Here is a 17,107-nt window from a genome sequence, read left to right on the forward strand (position 1 = left end):
TAATAATAAATAAGAATGTAATAAACCTGAACTGCAGATGCTGGTTTATACCTAAGATTATACCTGAGAAGATTACGGAGAGTCGGTATGTCAAGGAGGACTCTCTCTAACTTCTACAGGTGCGCAGTGGAGAGCATGCTGACTGGTTGCATTGTGGCTTGGTTCGGCAACTTGAGCGCCCTGGAGCGGAAAAGACTACAAAAATTAGTAAACACTGCCCAGCCCATCATCGGCTCTGACCTCCCTTCCATCAAAGGGATCTATCACAGTCGCTGCCTCAAAAAGGCTGACAGCATCATCAAGGACCCACACCATCCTGGCCACACACTCATCTCCCCTCTACCTTCAGGTAGATGGTACAGGAGCCTGAAGACTGCAGTGACCAGGTTCAGGAACAGCTTCCCCACAGCCATCAGGCTTTTAAACTCGGCTCAGACAAAACTCTGAACATTAATAGCCAATAATCTGTTTATTTGCACTTTATCAGTTTATTTATTCATGTGTGTATATATTTATGCAATGGTATATGGACACACTGATCTGTTCAGTATTCGTGCCTACTATGTTCTGGTGTGCTAAAGCAAAGCAAGAATTTAATTGTCCTATCAGGGACACATGACAATAAAACTCTCTTGAACTCTTGAGATGGACACAAAATGCTGGAGTAACTCAGCGGGTCAGGCAGCATCTCTGGATAAAATGGATAGGTAACGTTTTGGGTTGGGACCGTTCTTCAGACTCGACATGAAATGTCACCTATCCATTTTCTCCAAAGATGCTGCCTGACCCGCTGAGTTACTCCAACACTTTGTGCCTGTCTGTAGCTTTGAGTTGTGGGGAAATAGTCGGCTCGAGTCACCATAGTGAGGATGTGGGCAATTGGTGTCAAACACATTCAGCGAACTCCATCGTGGATCCTGACACTGCAAATAAAAACAAAAACACTAAAAGTAAACAGCCTTTTAAAAAAAGCTCTCTCTGTCTTGTTTAGTTGCCCTGCAAATGCCTGAAGGACTCCAGATGTTTGCCTGCACAATTGCTGATATCATAGAAAGGTAAGTCGACAACTCATTAAATTAACAGATTAGAGCACCATGCCCAGAGGGCTAGTCTGGACTTGTAAGTAATTACGGGAGATCTGAATAGATGTGGCACTTGTGGAGAATGTAGGACATTCGTGGCTTGGGTTTGCATGTTGTTTGGGGATGATGTGTTTGGTTGGATGGTTACTTTTTTCCCATCAAATTTACTGAGCAGTCACGGGTCAAGATGTTACAATTCACAGCTTTGTCAATGACTCAATTTGGTTCCTAATTAGCTGAAGGAATTAAAGATAATGGGCTACATGTTCAGTGTCATAAACTGCAAGTGGGACTCTTTGAATGGTTTATATTTGTCATACTTGAACTCTGGGGAGAGAGAGAGAGCTGTTACTTTCAGTTCATTCGCAGTGCACTTATCTGGAAAATGTAACAAAGGTGAATTGCCATGTCCTTTGTCTTGTTATGGGAATCTTCCGATGTTGATCGTAAACCCACGTTTTGTGGGTTAACACTGGGGCAATGGTTACCATGAGCATTCAAATCCAAGGTCTGGAACGTACTGTCTCAACAGTATTGGAAGCAGACTTAGTAACTTTGAAAAGGAATGCCTTTATCCATTATTTGAGAATATTTGCTCGACTTAATGAAAGAACACCGGAGAAGGTCCAGACAGTAAAACCCGGCGTGCCGCTGGCTGGGGGGGGGGGGGGGAAGCTTGGAAGCCGCCGAGCTTGACCCCGAAGACCGGAGAGCTGAGGAGGAGGGAGCCACGCGCGGGTGACAACGGATGCGAGGAGTGGGCCGGTAGGAGAGGTATTGCCACCAGCGCCTTCAAGGTCGGCTACCTCCGGGACACAAAGTCAGTCAGGTGAGGCGAGGGATGTCAGTTCGCAGGCCGAGCCGCTAGAGGGCAACATGGGAGGCCCTGTAGCAGCATGGGGCACGCCTGGATTGGGAGCAACTCCAGTACATCAAGCGCTTTGGACATTTATGTAAATGGCGCAAAAATATGGCGACACGTGCATGTGATATCAATGCGAAGAGAATTTCACTGTACAGTGCACATGTGACAATAGAGCACCGTTGAACCATTGAGTTGGACGAGTTGTACAGGTCAACCAAAGAGCATGAATCAGCACCTTATCGTACGGTGATTAGATCAAGGTTCACAATGCAACAATATGGAGCAGAACTGGATCAATAACCACCGAAATCTATGAGTGAGGGAATATCAAGTGTTGGTTCGAAAAGCCTGTAAAGTTAATGGGGGTGGGATAGGTGATTGAAATAAGGTTGAAGAGGAAGATGAAGAATGTAAACCACCTTGTCTTCAGGGAGCTGTGGTAAGTGAGTTTTGAATACAACACAGAAACTAAAGCAGAAGCTTGTCAGCTATCATATCTCTACCACCTCGAGCAGGACATTCATTAGTGTTATTTAGTATGGGAACACAAGCAGGCAATTAGGCAGCCGATTTGTGCAGTGCTCATTCGTTCTGATGAAGACCATCTACATTAGTGATATTGAATGAAGGATGAACATCAGACACAGAATGGACCCCTTGCTGTTCTGCAGTGTCTTTCCTCACGACTGCTAAAATTCTGTGCTTAAAACTTAATGAGATTAGAACCCACAGCCTGCTGGTTCAGAAGCACCAATGCTACCCGCTGATATCATGATATTTGTCTCACCTTTTGCCATAATTAAGCCAAGCAGCATTTAACATTGATTGCCTGGATCTTCCTTCTCAGTCTCCCGAGCGTAGCTTGTGATCAGGCTGGTCTCATGTATAATTTAATTCTGACCTCCTAACATGTATCCTTAAGTGTTCACGCTCTATTCGCATAAAGTGAATTTTGTTCAAATACGATGGTAAAACATGCAATCATGACCACACAATCGCAGAAGCCCAGCAAGTCTCGACCCGAAACGTCACCCATTCCTTCTCTGCAGAGATGCAGCCTCCCCCACTGAGTTACGCCAGCATTTTGTGTCTACCTTCGATTTCAACAAGTATCTGCAGTTCTTTCCTACACTGGATGGATGTCTTGTTCCGCCCTTATCTGATGGTGCTAGCTGAGGGTGGACACCCTATCACCTGTGGATTAGTTTACATCCACTTTAACAGTCAGGCAAGTTCCCAGTCCAATATTCCAATTTAAAAGTGCAGCTTTCGCTCAACATGGCTGAGTCATCCTATCACAACCAGAGAGCCGCGCTGAGCGACTGTCTTCCTCTTTGGTGACCCTCGGACTATCCTTGATCGGACTTTGCTGGCTTTACCTTGCACTAAACATTATTCCCTTATCAGTCTGAAGAAGGGTCTCGACCCGGAACATCACCCATTCCTTCTCTCCAGAGATGCTGCTTGTCCTGCTGAGTTACTCCAGTATTTTGTGTCTACCTTCGATTTAAATCAGCATCCGCAGTTCTTTCCTACACATTATTCCCTTATCATGTATCCACACACTGTAAATGGCTTGATTGTAATCATGTGTTGTCTTTCTGCTGACCGGATAGCACGCAACAAAAGCTTTTCGCTGTACCTCGGTACACGTGACAATAAACTAAACTGAAACATGCACTCAGCTATCAGCCAACATTTTATGCATGGTGAAGCTTGAGCAGATAAGTATTTTGCCAGCTTGACAGCAAACTGTATTTTCTCAGAAGCCACTTTGGCCAAGACTTGGTTCCCATTCCCTTTACATCAGCTAAATGCATAAGAATCTGTGGAATGCAGTGTCACCCTCTATCTCTCAAGTCAGCACCCAGTGCATTTTCCCATTAGTCTGCCAAATTATATTGTGAACCATTATATCTGTTAATTATAGCTTGTTCCAAGCTTTAATCTTAATTCCTTGCAGTTAGTTATACTTGAAAAGTGAAAAAACTGCCCCAGAGAACAAGGAGCTTGAATGTAGTCAAAAATGCTGGCGAAACTCAGCGGGTGAGGCAGCATCTATAGAGCGAAGGAATAGGTGACGTTTCAGGTCGAGACCCAGTTCCCAGCTTGAGTAGTTTTTTTTTTAAATCAAAGAGATATTTAGACTACTGTGGCTACACTGCTCTTGGTTTACGCTGTATCTTTCTATTATTTTTGTATTGCTCGTATCATTATTGAAGCTTTCAGAATGATACGGGAAAGCTTTGTCTTAAAATGGGAATGAAACGAGTGCAGGAAACGTGAGGAGCTCTCAGATAAAGATAGAAGTCTGGATTCTGGTGCCTGCAAAGGCAAGTAAAAAGAACAAAGGATGTAGCCCTCTGTGTCAGAATATCGTTCTGGTATGGTGGGATTTGAATTCACGTTCTCGAGATTATTAGCGTGCTAACGTAATCACAGTGCCACTGTACCCCCCGCTACCTAACCAGGTTTTTAGGATGCAGTACTTGGTCTCGGATTTCGTATGTAAAGAATTGATTTCACAGATGTGAAGGCAGTAAAAGCCTGTTGCTGAGGACTGAGTAATACCCGATCAAAGGGTGACGGAGCTCCTATCTCTGTGTCCCCTATCTCAGAAAGCAGGATTCCACAATGCTGCCTGATCCTTTTGCCTCTGTTGCTGTAATCTTGAGGAAGCCCTGTGTCAAGTCAGAAGAAATGAACCAAGTGATCAAAGGACTCACAGTATCCAAGGGTTGTGATAGAATGAAGCTAGATTTACTCCAGTGACATGGAAAACGTACTGCTTTGCTATCGCTGCCTCCTAAACAGTGATTGAAGAGGGGAAATAAAAGCAACTTTTGGTCCAGAGACTTGAAAAATCGAGCAGAAACCATCTGAATTTTTCCAACCTGCACTGTTCTGACATAAGTGTATTTTTTAAATTAGCATTTGAAGCTGGTACAACTTTATAGATATAGTCTTAAAGTATATTTATAGCTGCTGTCTATTCTTGGTAACTAAAACATCAGCTGCTCCCATGCATGGAATCTGCATCCTAGTCTCGCCCAGCACGGTCCCCCGTCACAGTGGTGCATCCTCATGCCTATAATTTCATTGTTTGTCCCTTTTGCCATGTTAAACAAAGGTACAACACTGTCTATTCTCAGTCCCTGCAGTTACTTGCCTGTGGGTGAAGAGAATACAAGGATCTCCCATGTCTCCCTGACTAAACTGGGATAGATTCCATCAGGCCCTTTATCATTCCATCAGACATCCACCTTTATGTTTTCCAACACCAATCCTCCTTCATATCGGCATGTCCAAGAATGAATGAATACTTTATTGTCACATGTGACAAGTCACAGTGAAATTCTTTGCTTGCATTACCCAATGTATGCAAATAGTTGCCTTAACATAAAGGGCGCTTAGAAAGTCACAAAGTATCCGTGCCAGGTCCCCCTTGTTCTCCCCCCCCACCTGCCACCTGCCCCCTCCCCCGCTCCAGGTCATCCTTTGTTCGCCCCCCCCCTCCCCTCGCGGCGGTCCACCCATGCCAGACCCTTCTTTGTTCCTTCCCACCATGAACATGCCCAGCAGATCCTGAACATGCCACCGTAGTCAGTTCAGACCTCACTCACTTCCTCAGGCTCCTGGCATAGATTACTGCCTTTGTCGTTGACTGGGCCTCTTTTTTCCCTCGCCACCCTCTTACTTTTAAAGGGTGTAAAATAATTTAGGTTCTCTTTAATTCTATTTGACAAAGACATTTCATAGCCCCTTTTAGCCCTCCTAATTATTTGTTTATGTTCTTCCCTGCTTCCTTTATTCTCCTCAGGTAATTATCTGATTTCAGCTTCCTAAACCTTATGTAGTTTCCTTTTTCTTCTCGACTAAACTTAAAATATATTTTGTCATAACATAAGGAATCATCACTTAAGCTGTTATTTTCCTTTCAGGATATTGTGTTCAAATTCCCTGTTTAGGCAAAGGTATACTTTCTTGCCACTATTGTTGGAACTTACTGACCTTGGATATAACGACACAAGGAGCTGCAGATGCTAGAATTTTATGTAATTCACAATGTGCAGGAATAACTCAGCGGGTCAGGCAGCATCTGTGACGGGAATGGCTAGGTGACGTTTCGGGTCAAGACCCTTCTGGTTCCAATTATCCTTGCCTCTCACCTTGCTTTACATGAAAACCACATTTGATCCTGTTTCTGACACCATGGGAGATTGGCGTACACAACAAAATGGCAGTGAGTTTTTCTCTTTGATGATAGATAGTGATTGCAAACTCATTTATTTTTCCTAATTTGTGAGAGAAATGGACGGACCTGTTTGGCGATGATATGATTCATTTCGAATGGTGTAGGAATTTAAAGACAGAGAAACTTGTAAGTCACCTTCCCATGACAACAGAAAGCCCTAAAGAGCGAGTGAAGTAGTTCTGTGGTGCAGTCACTGTTGAGATTGTGGGGAATGCAGCAGTTAATTTCCACTGCACTAATACCCGCAAACAATAAAAGGATTGTGGCCAAATCTTATTCACTCATTGATCATGATTGAGGATAAGACATTGGGTGCTCTCCCCAGCTCCTCGAAACAACGCCAGACAATCCATTATACGCACCCGTAAGGGCATATGGTACCTCGACTTAATGTCTCATCTGATAAACAGCTCTGCAGACTGCAGAATCTATGGAAACCTGGCTTTGTAGGTTTATTGTATCTAATACAATAGGCTGACAAAGACAGTAATGGAATTTAATGGAATATAAGTCATAATTTGACAATATCTGCCACTGCCAGAGTTTAAGTGCTGACACTTGATACGTTAGCCCGGGTGATGCTCCCGATTATTCCTGTGGGAATTGCAATGTCATTACGATCGTGTAATTTGACAGGTTACAAGAAGTTAAGCGCTTTTTATTGGTTTCCATTGTGAGATGTTTGATTTCCACTCTCCTCCCCTCCAGACTCTGATTATTATTCAGTTTGGCTCTGTCTCATAACAGTACTGTGCGAGTCGGAAGGTTGTCAGTTCAACAGAACGCACATCCTCGGCTGACAGAGAAAGATAGAAACATAGAAAATAGGTGCAGGAGTAGGCCATTCGGCCCTTCGAGCCAGCACCGCCATTCAATCTGGTCATGGCTGATCATCCAAAATCAGTACCCCATTCCTGCTTTCTCCCCATATCCCTTGATTCCGTTAGCCCTCAGAGCTAAATCTAACTCTGTCTTGAATACATAGGAAAGGCTGGACGAGGGAAAGAAAGGCATAATAGCATTTATATTGTCCCTGCCACATCTTGCTCAAAATTCACCACAGTTCTTGCAGACAATTAAGTATTTATGCAGTGACTTTTGTAATGTGGCAGTTTGTGTATGTCTGCTTCCAGCAATTTCGATATAATAATATTCAGATAATACGATTTTGGTAGAGGGAATAAAGACAGCCAGGACATCGGATGAATTCCCCTGCTCTCCTTCAGAGAGCTGATGCTGTGCGGGCTTGAGATGCCACTGTTTGATGAGATATTACTTCTGACAGTGCTGCATTCACATTATCACAAACAGGCAGAGGGGATTAGTTTTACTTGGCATCATGTAACAGAGTGGACATTGTGGCCTCTGCTTGTGCTATACTGTTCCATCTATTTATCTGGTATTCCTTCAGTATTTTGCTAGAGTGAGACTTATGAGGCAAGGACATTTCCCACTGAGCCTCAACTGATGCTGTTAAACTCTATTTGTCTTTACCTGTCACCCACCAGCTGGTCTCCCAATTCCACCCCTCCCTCTCCCCTTCTCCCTCCTTCCGCCCCACTCCCTCTCCCTCCCTCTCCCCCTCTCATTCTGTCTCCCCCCTCCCTCTCCCCCCCTCCGTCTCCCCCTCTCCCCTTCACTCCCTTCCCCCTCTCTCTCCCTCCCTCTCCCACGCTCTCCCCCTCTCCCTCCGTCTCCCCCTTCCCTCCCTATCTCCCTCTCCCTCCCTTTCCCCCTCTCCCTTTCACCCCCTCTCCCTCCCTCTCTCTCCCTCTCTCCCCCTCCCCTCCTCCCCTCCTCTCCCCCCCTCTCTCCCTCTCTCCCTCTCCCACTCCCTCTCCCTCTTAGCTCCATCTGGCGATCATCTCCTTCCTCATCTGCTTTCACCTAAAGCCAGCCGGCCACTACTTCACCCCTCCCACTCTGCTCTTTATACTGTCTACCTCCCCTGATGCAGGTTCTGGGCCCAAAAGATTGACTATCCCTTCACCCACACAGATGCTGCCTGGCCCAGTGTTCCTCCAGCAGTTTGTTCTTTTGCTGTTAAGAGGAATGCTTTTTGAAGAGCAGTGGGGAATTCTTAATTAAAGTCCTGGAAAATGCTCAGCAGGTTGAGTAACATCTATGACAAGGGAGACCAAAGTAACATTGCGGATTTGGTGGCACAGTGGTGCAACTGTAAAGCTGCTGCCTCACTGCTTCAGAGACCTGGGGTTCAATCCTGACCTCGGGTGCTGTGTGTGTGGAGTTTGCGTGTTCGCCTTCTGACCGCACGGGTGCTCCGGTTTGCTCCCACATCACAAAGATGTGTGGATTTGTAGGTTAACGGGTCTCTGTAAATTGCCCCTCGTGTGTAGGGAGTGGATGAGAAGATGGGATGACATTGAACATGAACAGGTGATCGATGGTCGGCGTTGACTCAGTGGGCAGAAGGGACTATTTCCATGCTGTATCTCTAAACTAAACAAAGCGTTTTAGGTCAATGACCTTTCTTGGGGATTTTAGAAAATGATATCCAGGTTTTCCCAGATTTACGATGCCTCGACTTGCGATATTTCGACTTTACGGTCGGCAGACGCCCGGCAGCGAGCCGCACGTCACTTCCAGTCTAGTGACCGCAATGTATTAAATCCGTTTTCGACTTGCGATATTTTCGATTTACAATGGGTTTATCGTAATGTAGCCCCATCGTAGGTCGAGGAGCAGCTGTAATCTGCTTTCTCCACTAATGCGGTTTTATTTCGGACTTCTGGCAGCTGCGATACTTTGCAACAGGGAATCCTTAGCATCTTGACCAGCATTTCTTATCAGTTGATTAATTGAACGGTTACAGCACAGAAGAATACAGTTCACGAGGCCCATTGTTTTCACACAGTTTTCCGAAAATAGCAACACAGGAAGGGAAAGAGATGTATGGCATGTTTGTCTTTGTTGGCCGTGGCATTGAGCGTTGGAGTTGGGACATCATGTTGTAGTTGTACACATAGTAGGTTAGTCTGCACTTGGTTGTCACACGGTGGGAAGGATGCGATTAAGCTTGAGTACTTGCAGAAAAACATTGCAAAGGTTTGGCCTGGATTGGAGAGCTTGACAGATCAGGAGAGATTGGGACTGTATTCCCAGGAGCAAAGGAGGAATGTGAAATAAGGAACTGCAGATGCTGGTTTAGACACAAAGAGGAATATCTTGCATGAAATAAGGAGAGGCCATAGTTTAGAGATTTAGTTTAGAGATACAGTGTGGAAACAGGCTCTTCGGCCCACCGAGTCCGCGTCGACCAGCGATCCCCGCACATTAACACTGTCCTACACACACTAGGGACAATTTCCACTTTTATACAAACCCAATTTCCACAAGTATACAAACCCAAGCCAATTAACCTACGAACCTGTACACTTTGGAGTATGGGAGAAAACCGAAGATCTCGGAGAAAACCCACGTGATCACGGGAAGAACGTACAAACTTCGTACAGACAGCACCTGTAGTGGGGATTGAACCCTGCAAGCGCTATAAGGCAGCAACTCTACCTCTGCGCCACCGTGCCGCCCACTTGCCATAGATAAGGTAGATAGTCACAGTCTTTTCCCAGGATAGGAAAGTCTAAAACTAGAGGGCATAGGTTTAAGATAAAAGGGGAGAGATTTTAAAGGGATCTTAGGCACACCTTTTCTTTTCCACGCAGAGGGTGATTGGATATATGGAATAAGCCACCAGAGGAAGTGGTCGAGGCAGGTACAATTACAATGATTAAAAATCATTTGGATAGGTACATGGATAAGAAACATTTAGAGGATTATGGGCAAAATTCAAGCAAATGGGATAAGCTTAGACAAGGCATCTTGGTCAGCATGAACGAGTTGTGCTGAAGGGCCTGACTCCGTGCTGTATAACTCCATCTATGCATGAATCTAAATAGCATAAAATAAATTGAATCAAAGGTACACAAAATTGCTGGGGAAACTCAGCGGGTGCAGCAGCATCTATGGAGCGAAGGAAATAGGCGACGTTTCGGGCCGAAACCCTTCTTCAGACCCTTCTTGAATCATTGGTTTACTGACTCCCCAGGACCTGAAGTTAGTCTTAACTTGCCCATGTAGGCCTGTTGTCCCGGCGGTCACACTGAATTGGAGTTTCTGGGCCGGCCTAACCTGGCGATGTTGTTGGTGTCCTCCACCGTTGCTCCGCCACTTCATGCTGCTGCAGGCTGAGTCCGATCCGTGCGTCTGGCCACTTAGAGTGGCGCCCGATCTAATTGAGCCCCCGGCTGCTGCAGGGCCTACAACGGCCCACTCCACCGGCACCTCAATCCAGACTCGTTGACCTGCGGACATTATCCCTCACTTTACATCCAGACACATTGTCTTCGCCACGCATGGCTTTGCTCCGACACCGTGCACCACGGTGCTTCCTGCAGCCAACCTCGGAACACCTAGAGCACCTCCGAAGGCAGGAGGGGTGAGCCCACACCCCGCTCACTGGCACCGTTCTCCTCCATCCACTGCTGCCGCCATTTTGAAGGACTTTATTCTGATCGTGAAAACCTCTGCGTTTCTGTAGGTATAAGTCTCTATTGTGGTGTGGCTCTAAGACAGGGCCGACACTCATGCAGGTGGAGGCAAGGAAGAGGAGAGCAGAAATCCTGGGCCGCCATGTTAATTTGTAATCTTGTTAGGATTTGGAAAACACTGTCTGACATTGGACTGGTGAACAGATGCAGTGAAAATCTGGGACAATAAATTAATTTAGTTTACTTTAGAGATACTGTGCAGAAACAGGTCCTTCGGTCCACTGAGTCCGCACTGACCAGTGATCCCCGCACAGTAATACTATCCTATGCACACTATGAACCTGTACATCTTTGGAGTGTGGGATGAAAACTGAGATCCCAGAGAAAACCCATGCAGGTCACGGAGAGAATGTACAAACTCCATACAGACAACGCCCGTAGACAGGATCAAATCCGTATCTCTGGTGCTGTAAGGCAGCAACTCTACCGCTGTGTCACTGTGCCACCCTATGAAGGGGGGGGGGGGGATAATGCAGGAGTATGGGGAAAGAAAGTGGGAGTGGAACTAACTGGATTACTCTTTGAAAGTTAGTCGTAGGTAATCGAGGGTGGTCGAAGGTAGTCGATGGTAGTCATAGATAGTCTTCAACATAGTCGAAGGAGGTCATCTTCACTCTCCACTATTCGGTGTCCAATTTCCCCGAAGCTAGTTGAAGCTAGTCTTCAACATAGTCGAAGGAGGTCTTCAACATGACATTTTGTCAAACTCTCCTAAACTCTTCTAAACTCGCCAATTAGGTTGCCGCAGTGGGACAGCCCCCCTATGTTTCTCTGTCATGGAGCAAAGCAGCATGTAAACAGGCCCTTTGGCCCACCTTTACTATGCTGACCAAGTTGGCATACTGGGCTAATCTGACTTTCCTACATTTGGCCCATAGCTCTCTAAATCCTTCCTATTCATACATCTGTCCAAATATCTTTTAAAAGTCATAATTGTATCCCCTTCTATAGTTTCCTCTGGCTGCTCATCCAAATACAGAAAATCCTCAGTGAAAAAGTTCCCCCTGAGATTCTTCTTGGATCTCCTCCCTCTCACATGAAGCCTACGACCTCAAGTTTTAGAATCTTGTCCCCCTAGAAAAAGACTCAGTGTTCACTTTGTCCGTAGCCTTCATGATCTTGTACATCTCAATAAGGTCACCCCTCAATCATCTACGGCCCATAGAAAAAAGTACTAAAAGCTCCCTATCACTCAAGCCCGCAAACCCAGGTAACAAACACCCTGGTGAATCTCTTCTGCACCCTTCCCGAGTTAATGACATCCTTCCTATAACTGGAAGACCAAAACTGCACACAATACTCCTAAGTGTGTACAGTTAGATCCTGATGCCCCAACTCTTGAACTCAATACCCTTTCCAATTGAGGCAAATGTGCCAAAGGCCTTCTTCCCCATCCTGCCCACCTGACTCGCCGCTTTCAGGGCAGCATGCGCCTGCACTTCCTGATCTCTATGCTCTGCAACACTCCCCAGGGCTCTACCATTGACCATGAAAGTCTTGCCCTGGTTTGACATACCAAAGAACAACTCTTCACTCTGGTCAGAGTTAAATTCCATTTGCCATTCCTTGGCCCAACCTTCCCAACTGATCTAGATCTTGTTGTAAAATTAGATATAGAAACATAGAAAATAGGTGCCGGAGGAAGCCATTCGGCCCTTCGAGCCAGCCCCACCATTCATTGTGATCATGGCTGATCGTCCCCAATCAATAACCCTAATATCTTTCTTTACTGTCCAATGTACCACCAATTTTCGTGTCATGTGCAAATTTACTGGCCATGTTAATATACGTAGATGCTGCCCAACCTACTGAGTTCCCTAATCTTTATATTATTTTAGTATATTTTTATATTTAAAAAATCTCCCTTGTGAGAGGGTGTGTAAACAATCTCCGTGAAGGCTTATTATATTTCGACTCGTATGGTGATCGGAAATAGGTTCTCCAATTAACATCACTCCAAATATTCACACACTATTATTTTAATATACTTTTAAGTTAACTGGGTAAAATATCAGACAGAGGGATTTTAAATGTGCTGAAGGTAGATTGGTTAAGAAAGCATAATTAGTGGAAAGTTCTTATACATTAATGCAATTGCACAGGAATGTTTGAATAACCTCATTGTTAGATCCAGGTATTGAGGATGGTAGTTCATTCTGTTCATTTTTAAGGGTCAAGGATTCATTGGTTATTCCTTTCGTGGTTGCTGAAAAAAACTGGAGGTTGTGGCCTCTGCTTTAGAGAGGTCAATTAGCCAGGAAATAAACCGTGGGCAATTTATTTTTAATTGGATCCTTTTGAGGTGAGTGATTAGGGCGAGACTGTTGAAGAACCACATCACACAGTGTTTAATGGCCACATTGCATAAATAGTCCTGGGATTGTTGAGCGTCAGTGACCTCACGATCATTCATGCAAAATGATGAATAGCTCAGAAATATGACTTTTGTTTTTGGTTGAAAGATACGGCACGGAAACAGGCCCTTCAGCCCACCGAGTCCATTCCGACCGTTGATCACCCGTTCCACTTTCGCATCCACTCACTACACAATAGAGGGCAATTTTACAGAGACCAATTAATTATACAAACCCGCACGTCTTTGTGATGTGGGAGGAAACCCACGCGGTCACAGGGTGAACGTGCAAACTCCACAGCACCCGTGGTCAGGATCGAAGCCAGGTCTGTGCACCACTGTGCTTGGTTGATGTCTAAACGTGTTTTAAGTTGGGAGTGAGTGAAGAGTTCAAGTTCAAGTGAGTTTATTGTCATGTGTCCCTGTATAGGACAATGAAATTCTTGCTTTGCTTAAGCACACAGAAAATAGTAGGCATTTACTACAAAACAGATAAATGTGTCCATATACCATGATATAAATATATACACACATGAATAAATAAACTGATAAAGTGCAAATAGCAGAAAGTGGTTATTAATAATCAGAGTTTTGTCCGAGCCAGGTTTAATAGCCTGATGGCTGTGGGGAAGTAGCTATTCCTGAACCTGGTTGTTGCAGTCTTCAGGCTCCTGTACCTTCTACCTGAAGGTAGCAGGGAGATGAGTGTGTGGCCAGGATGGTGTGGGTCTTTGATGATGCTGCCAGCCTTTTTGAGGCAGCGACTGCGATAAATCCCCTCGATGGAAGGAAGGTCAGAGCTGATGATGGACTGGGCAGTGTTTACTACTTTTTGTAATCTTTTCCTCTCCAGGGCGCTCAAATTGCCGAACCAAGCCACGATGCAACCGGTCAGCATGCTCTCTACTGTGCACCTGTAGAAGTTAGAGAGAGTCTTCCTTGACAAACCGACTCTCCGTAATCTTCTCAGGAAGTAGAGGCGCTGATGAGCTTTTTTGATAATTGCGTTAGTGTTCTCGGACCAGGAAAGATCTTCAGAGATGTGCACGCCCAGGAATTTGAAGTTCTTGACCCTTTCAACCATCGACCCGTTGATATAAATGGGGCTGTGGGTCCCCCTCCTACTCCTTCCAAAGTCCACAATCAGTTCTTTGGTTTTGCTGGTGTTGAGGGCCAGGTTATTGCGCTGGCACCATATGGACAGTTGCTCGATCTCCCTTCTATATTCTGACTCATCCCCATCAGTGATACGCCCCACAATAGTGATGTCGTCAGCGAACTTGATGATGGAGTTCGCACTGTGGTTGGCTACGCAGTCATGGGTATAGAGTGAGTACAGCAGGGGGCTGAGCACGCAGCCTTGAGGTGCTCCCGTGCTGATTGTTATCGAGGCTGACACATTTCCACCAATACGAACAGACTGTGGTCTGTGGATGAGGAAGTCGAGGATCCAGTTGCAGAGGGATGCGCAGAGACCCAGTTCTGCGAGTTTGGTAACCAGTTTGGAGGGGATGATTGTGTTGAATGCCGAGCTGTAATCGATGAGTAACAGCCTGACATATGAGTTTTTGTTGTCCAAGTGGTCCAGTGCGGAGTGGAGGGCCAGCGAGATTGCATCCACCGTTGATCTGTTGTGGCGGTAAGTGGGTCCAGGTTTTTGTCGAGGTAGGAGTTGATTTGCTCCATGATCAGCCTCTCAAAGCACTTCATCACCACCGGCGTTAGTGCCACTGGTCGATAGTCATTGAGGCACGTCACCTTACTCTTCTTGGGCACCGGTATAATTGATGCCCTTTTAAAGCAGATGGGGACCTCAGACCTCAGAAGCGAGAGGTTGAAAATGTCCGTAAAAACTCCCGCCAGTTGGTCCGCACAGGTTTTTAGAACACGGCCGGGTATACCATCAGGTCCAGGTGCTTTTCGTGGGTTCACCCCTCTGAAGGATTTCCTGACGTCGGCCTCTGTGACTGAGACTGAAATGCCATCACAGCGAATGGGGGATCGGGAAGGCACATCCGTATTCTCCCTGTCAAAGCGTGCGTAAAACGCATTGAGCTCGTCAGGGAGTGATGTTTCACCGACATTCGAGCTGCCTCCTGGTTTCGCCTTGTAGGAGGTGATTGCATTCAGGCCCCGCCACAGCTGCCGAACATCTGTCTCATCCTCCAGTTTGGAGCAGAAGTCCCTTTTGGCCTTTTTGACGGCCTTACCAAGGTCGTATCTGGACTTCATGTAGGCCACTGTATCATCGGACATGAATGCCCTGTGTCTGGACTTTAGAAGAGTGCGGATCTCAAAGTTCATCCAAGGTTTCTGATTGGGAAACACTCGGTAGTGTTTGTAGAGATGCAGTCCTCCACACATTTCTTTATGAAGTCTGTAACGACTGTGGCGTATTAGTTCAAGTCCGTTGCCGAGTCCTTGAACATTGCACAGTCTACAGACTCCAAACAGTCCTGGAGTTGTTCTTCTACCCCCCCCCCCCCCCCCGACCAGCTCTGTGCTGTCCTCACTTCTGGGGGTGCGCTCTTCAATTGCTGCCTGTAGGCAGGAAGAAGCAGCACCGCGGTATGGTCGGTCTTACGAGGAGAATAAATGGTAGGGTTGGGGATATTCTGTTTGTCATTGCTAAGTTTTGTCTTAGCTTGGCTGCGAAGCCTTCATCCATGATGAAAGGCCAGAGTTCCTTACTGATGGCATGGAAGAAGTGCTGGTGTACATCTTGCACCACTGAAACAGTGGCTCCTGCTGGGAGCTTGCTGAGAGGCAGTGACAGTAACCATGGAAATGTCATTGGTGTAGGCAGTCCTTGTAACCTTGCCTTGTAAAATAAACCTGAGGGTAGTTATGGGAGCATGGGGGGCGGGAAGAAATGGATTAAAAAAGCTTAGGAAAGCTCCCTTACATTTGGGGTCTTTAATCTTACTTTTATCATGTTCCTATCTTTATAATATCTGTGAAATTTCTGGCTGCAAGCTGAATGATTCATGCTCAAGTTTCCAGGAATGGATTTCCAGCCTTAGACCTAGGCCTGGAGGCTAAAGTCAGGCAGGCAAGGAGACTGCTACGGTGCCAGATTGCTCCTCAGTGATTCTTTATTTTTGTTTAGTTTAATTTAGAGACTAAACAGCGCGGAAACAGGCCCTTCGGCCCAACGATTCCACACCGACCAGTGATCCCCGCACATTAACACCATCTTACACGTACTAAGGACAATTTACATTTACACCAAGCCAATTAACCTACAAACTTGTACATGTTTAGAATGTGGGAGGAAAGCAGAGATCTCAGAGAAAATCCATGCAGGTCACGGGGAGAACGTACAGACTTTTTACAGGCAGCACTTGTAGTCAGGATGGAACCTGGGTCCCTTGACGCTGTAAGGCAGCAACTCTACTGCTGCGCCACCGTGCCGCACATTATCTTTCATAATCTCCTGCAACTTCATAAGAACATAGAACAGAGAACAGTGCAGCACAGGAACAGTCCCTTTGGACCACAATGTCTGTACCGAACATGAAGGCAAGTTCAACTAACCACCTCTGTCTGTACGTGATCCATACTCCTATTTAAAAGCCTCTTCAATGCCATTATTGTATCTGTCTCCACCACCATCCTGGCAGCATGTTCCAGGCACCCACTGCCCCCTGTGTAAACAAAAACTTCCTTCACACATCTTCTTTAAACTTTGCCCATCTCCCCGTCAAGATGTTCCCTCGGGTCTTTGACGTTTACACCCTGGCAGAAAGGTTTTCACTGTCTACCCTTTCTACGCCTCTCATGATTTTATATACTTCTCTCGGGTCTACCTTCAGCCTCCGTCGTTCCAGAGAAAATAATCCAAGTAGATGTAGTTGTAGTGAATACCCCGAATTCAGGCAGCATTCTAGTAAACCTCTTTGGCACCCTCTCCAAAGCCTCCACAACCTTCTTATAATAGGGTGACCAGAACTACACACAATGCTTCAAATGCGGTCTAACAAA

At 45.8% G+C, this 17,107-nt stretch overlaps 1 protein-coding gene across 2 annotated transcripts in view; it reads left to right on the top strand.

Annotated features, from left to right (window-relative positions):
* dph1 (diphthamide biosynthesis 1) overlaps nt 1–17,107 on the top strand; it is a 683,707-nt gene that overhangs the window by 39,952 nt on the left and 626,648 nt on the right. For both annotated transcript variants that reach the window (XM_033045748.1, XM_033045747.1), the window contains exon 3: nt 992–1,055. In XM_033045748.1, the coding sequence (XP_032901639.1) occupies nt 992–1,055 (64 nt within the window). The remainder of the gene's footprint in view (nt 1–991; nt 1,056–17,107) is intronic.

This window comes from Amblyraja radiata, chromosome 28 (assembly GCF_010909765.2).
Source record: "Amblyraja radiata isolate CabotCenter1 chromosome 28, sAmbRad1.1.pri, whole genome shotgun sequence".
Classification (NCBI taxonomy): domain Eukaryota; kingdom Metazoa; phylum Chordata; class Chondrichthyes; order Rajiformes; family Rajidae; genus Amblyraja; species Amblyraja radiata.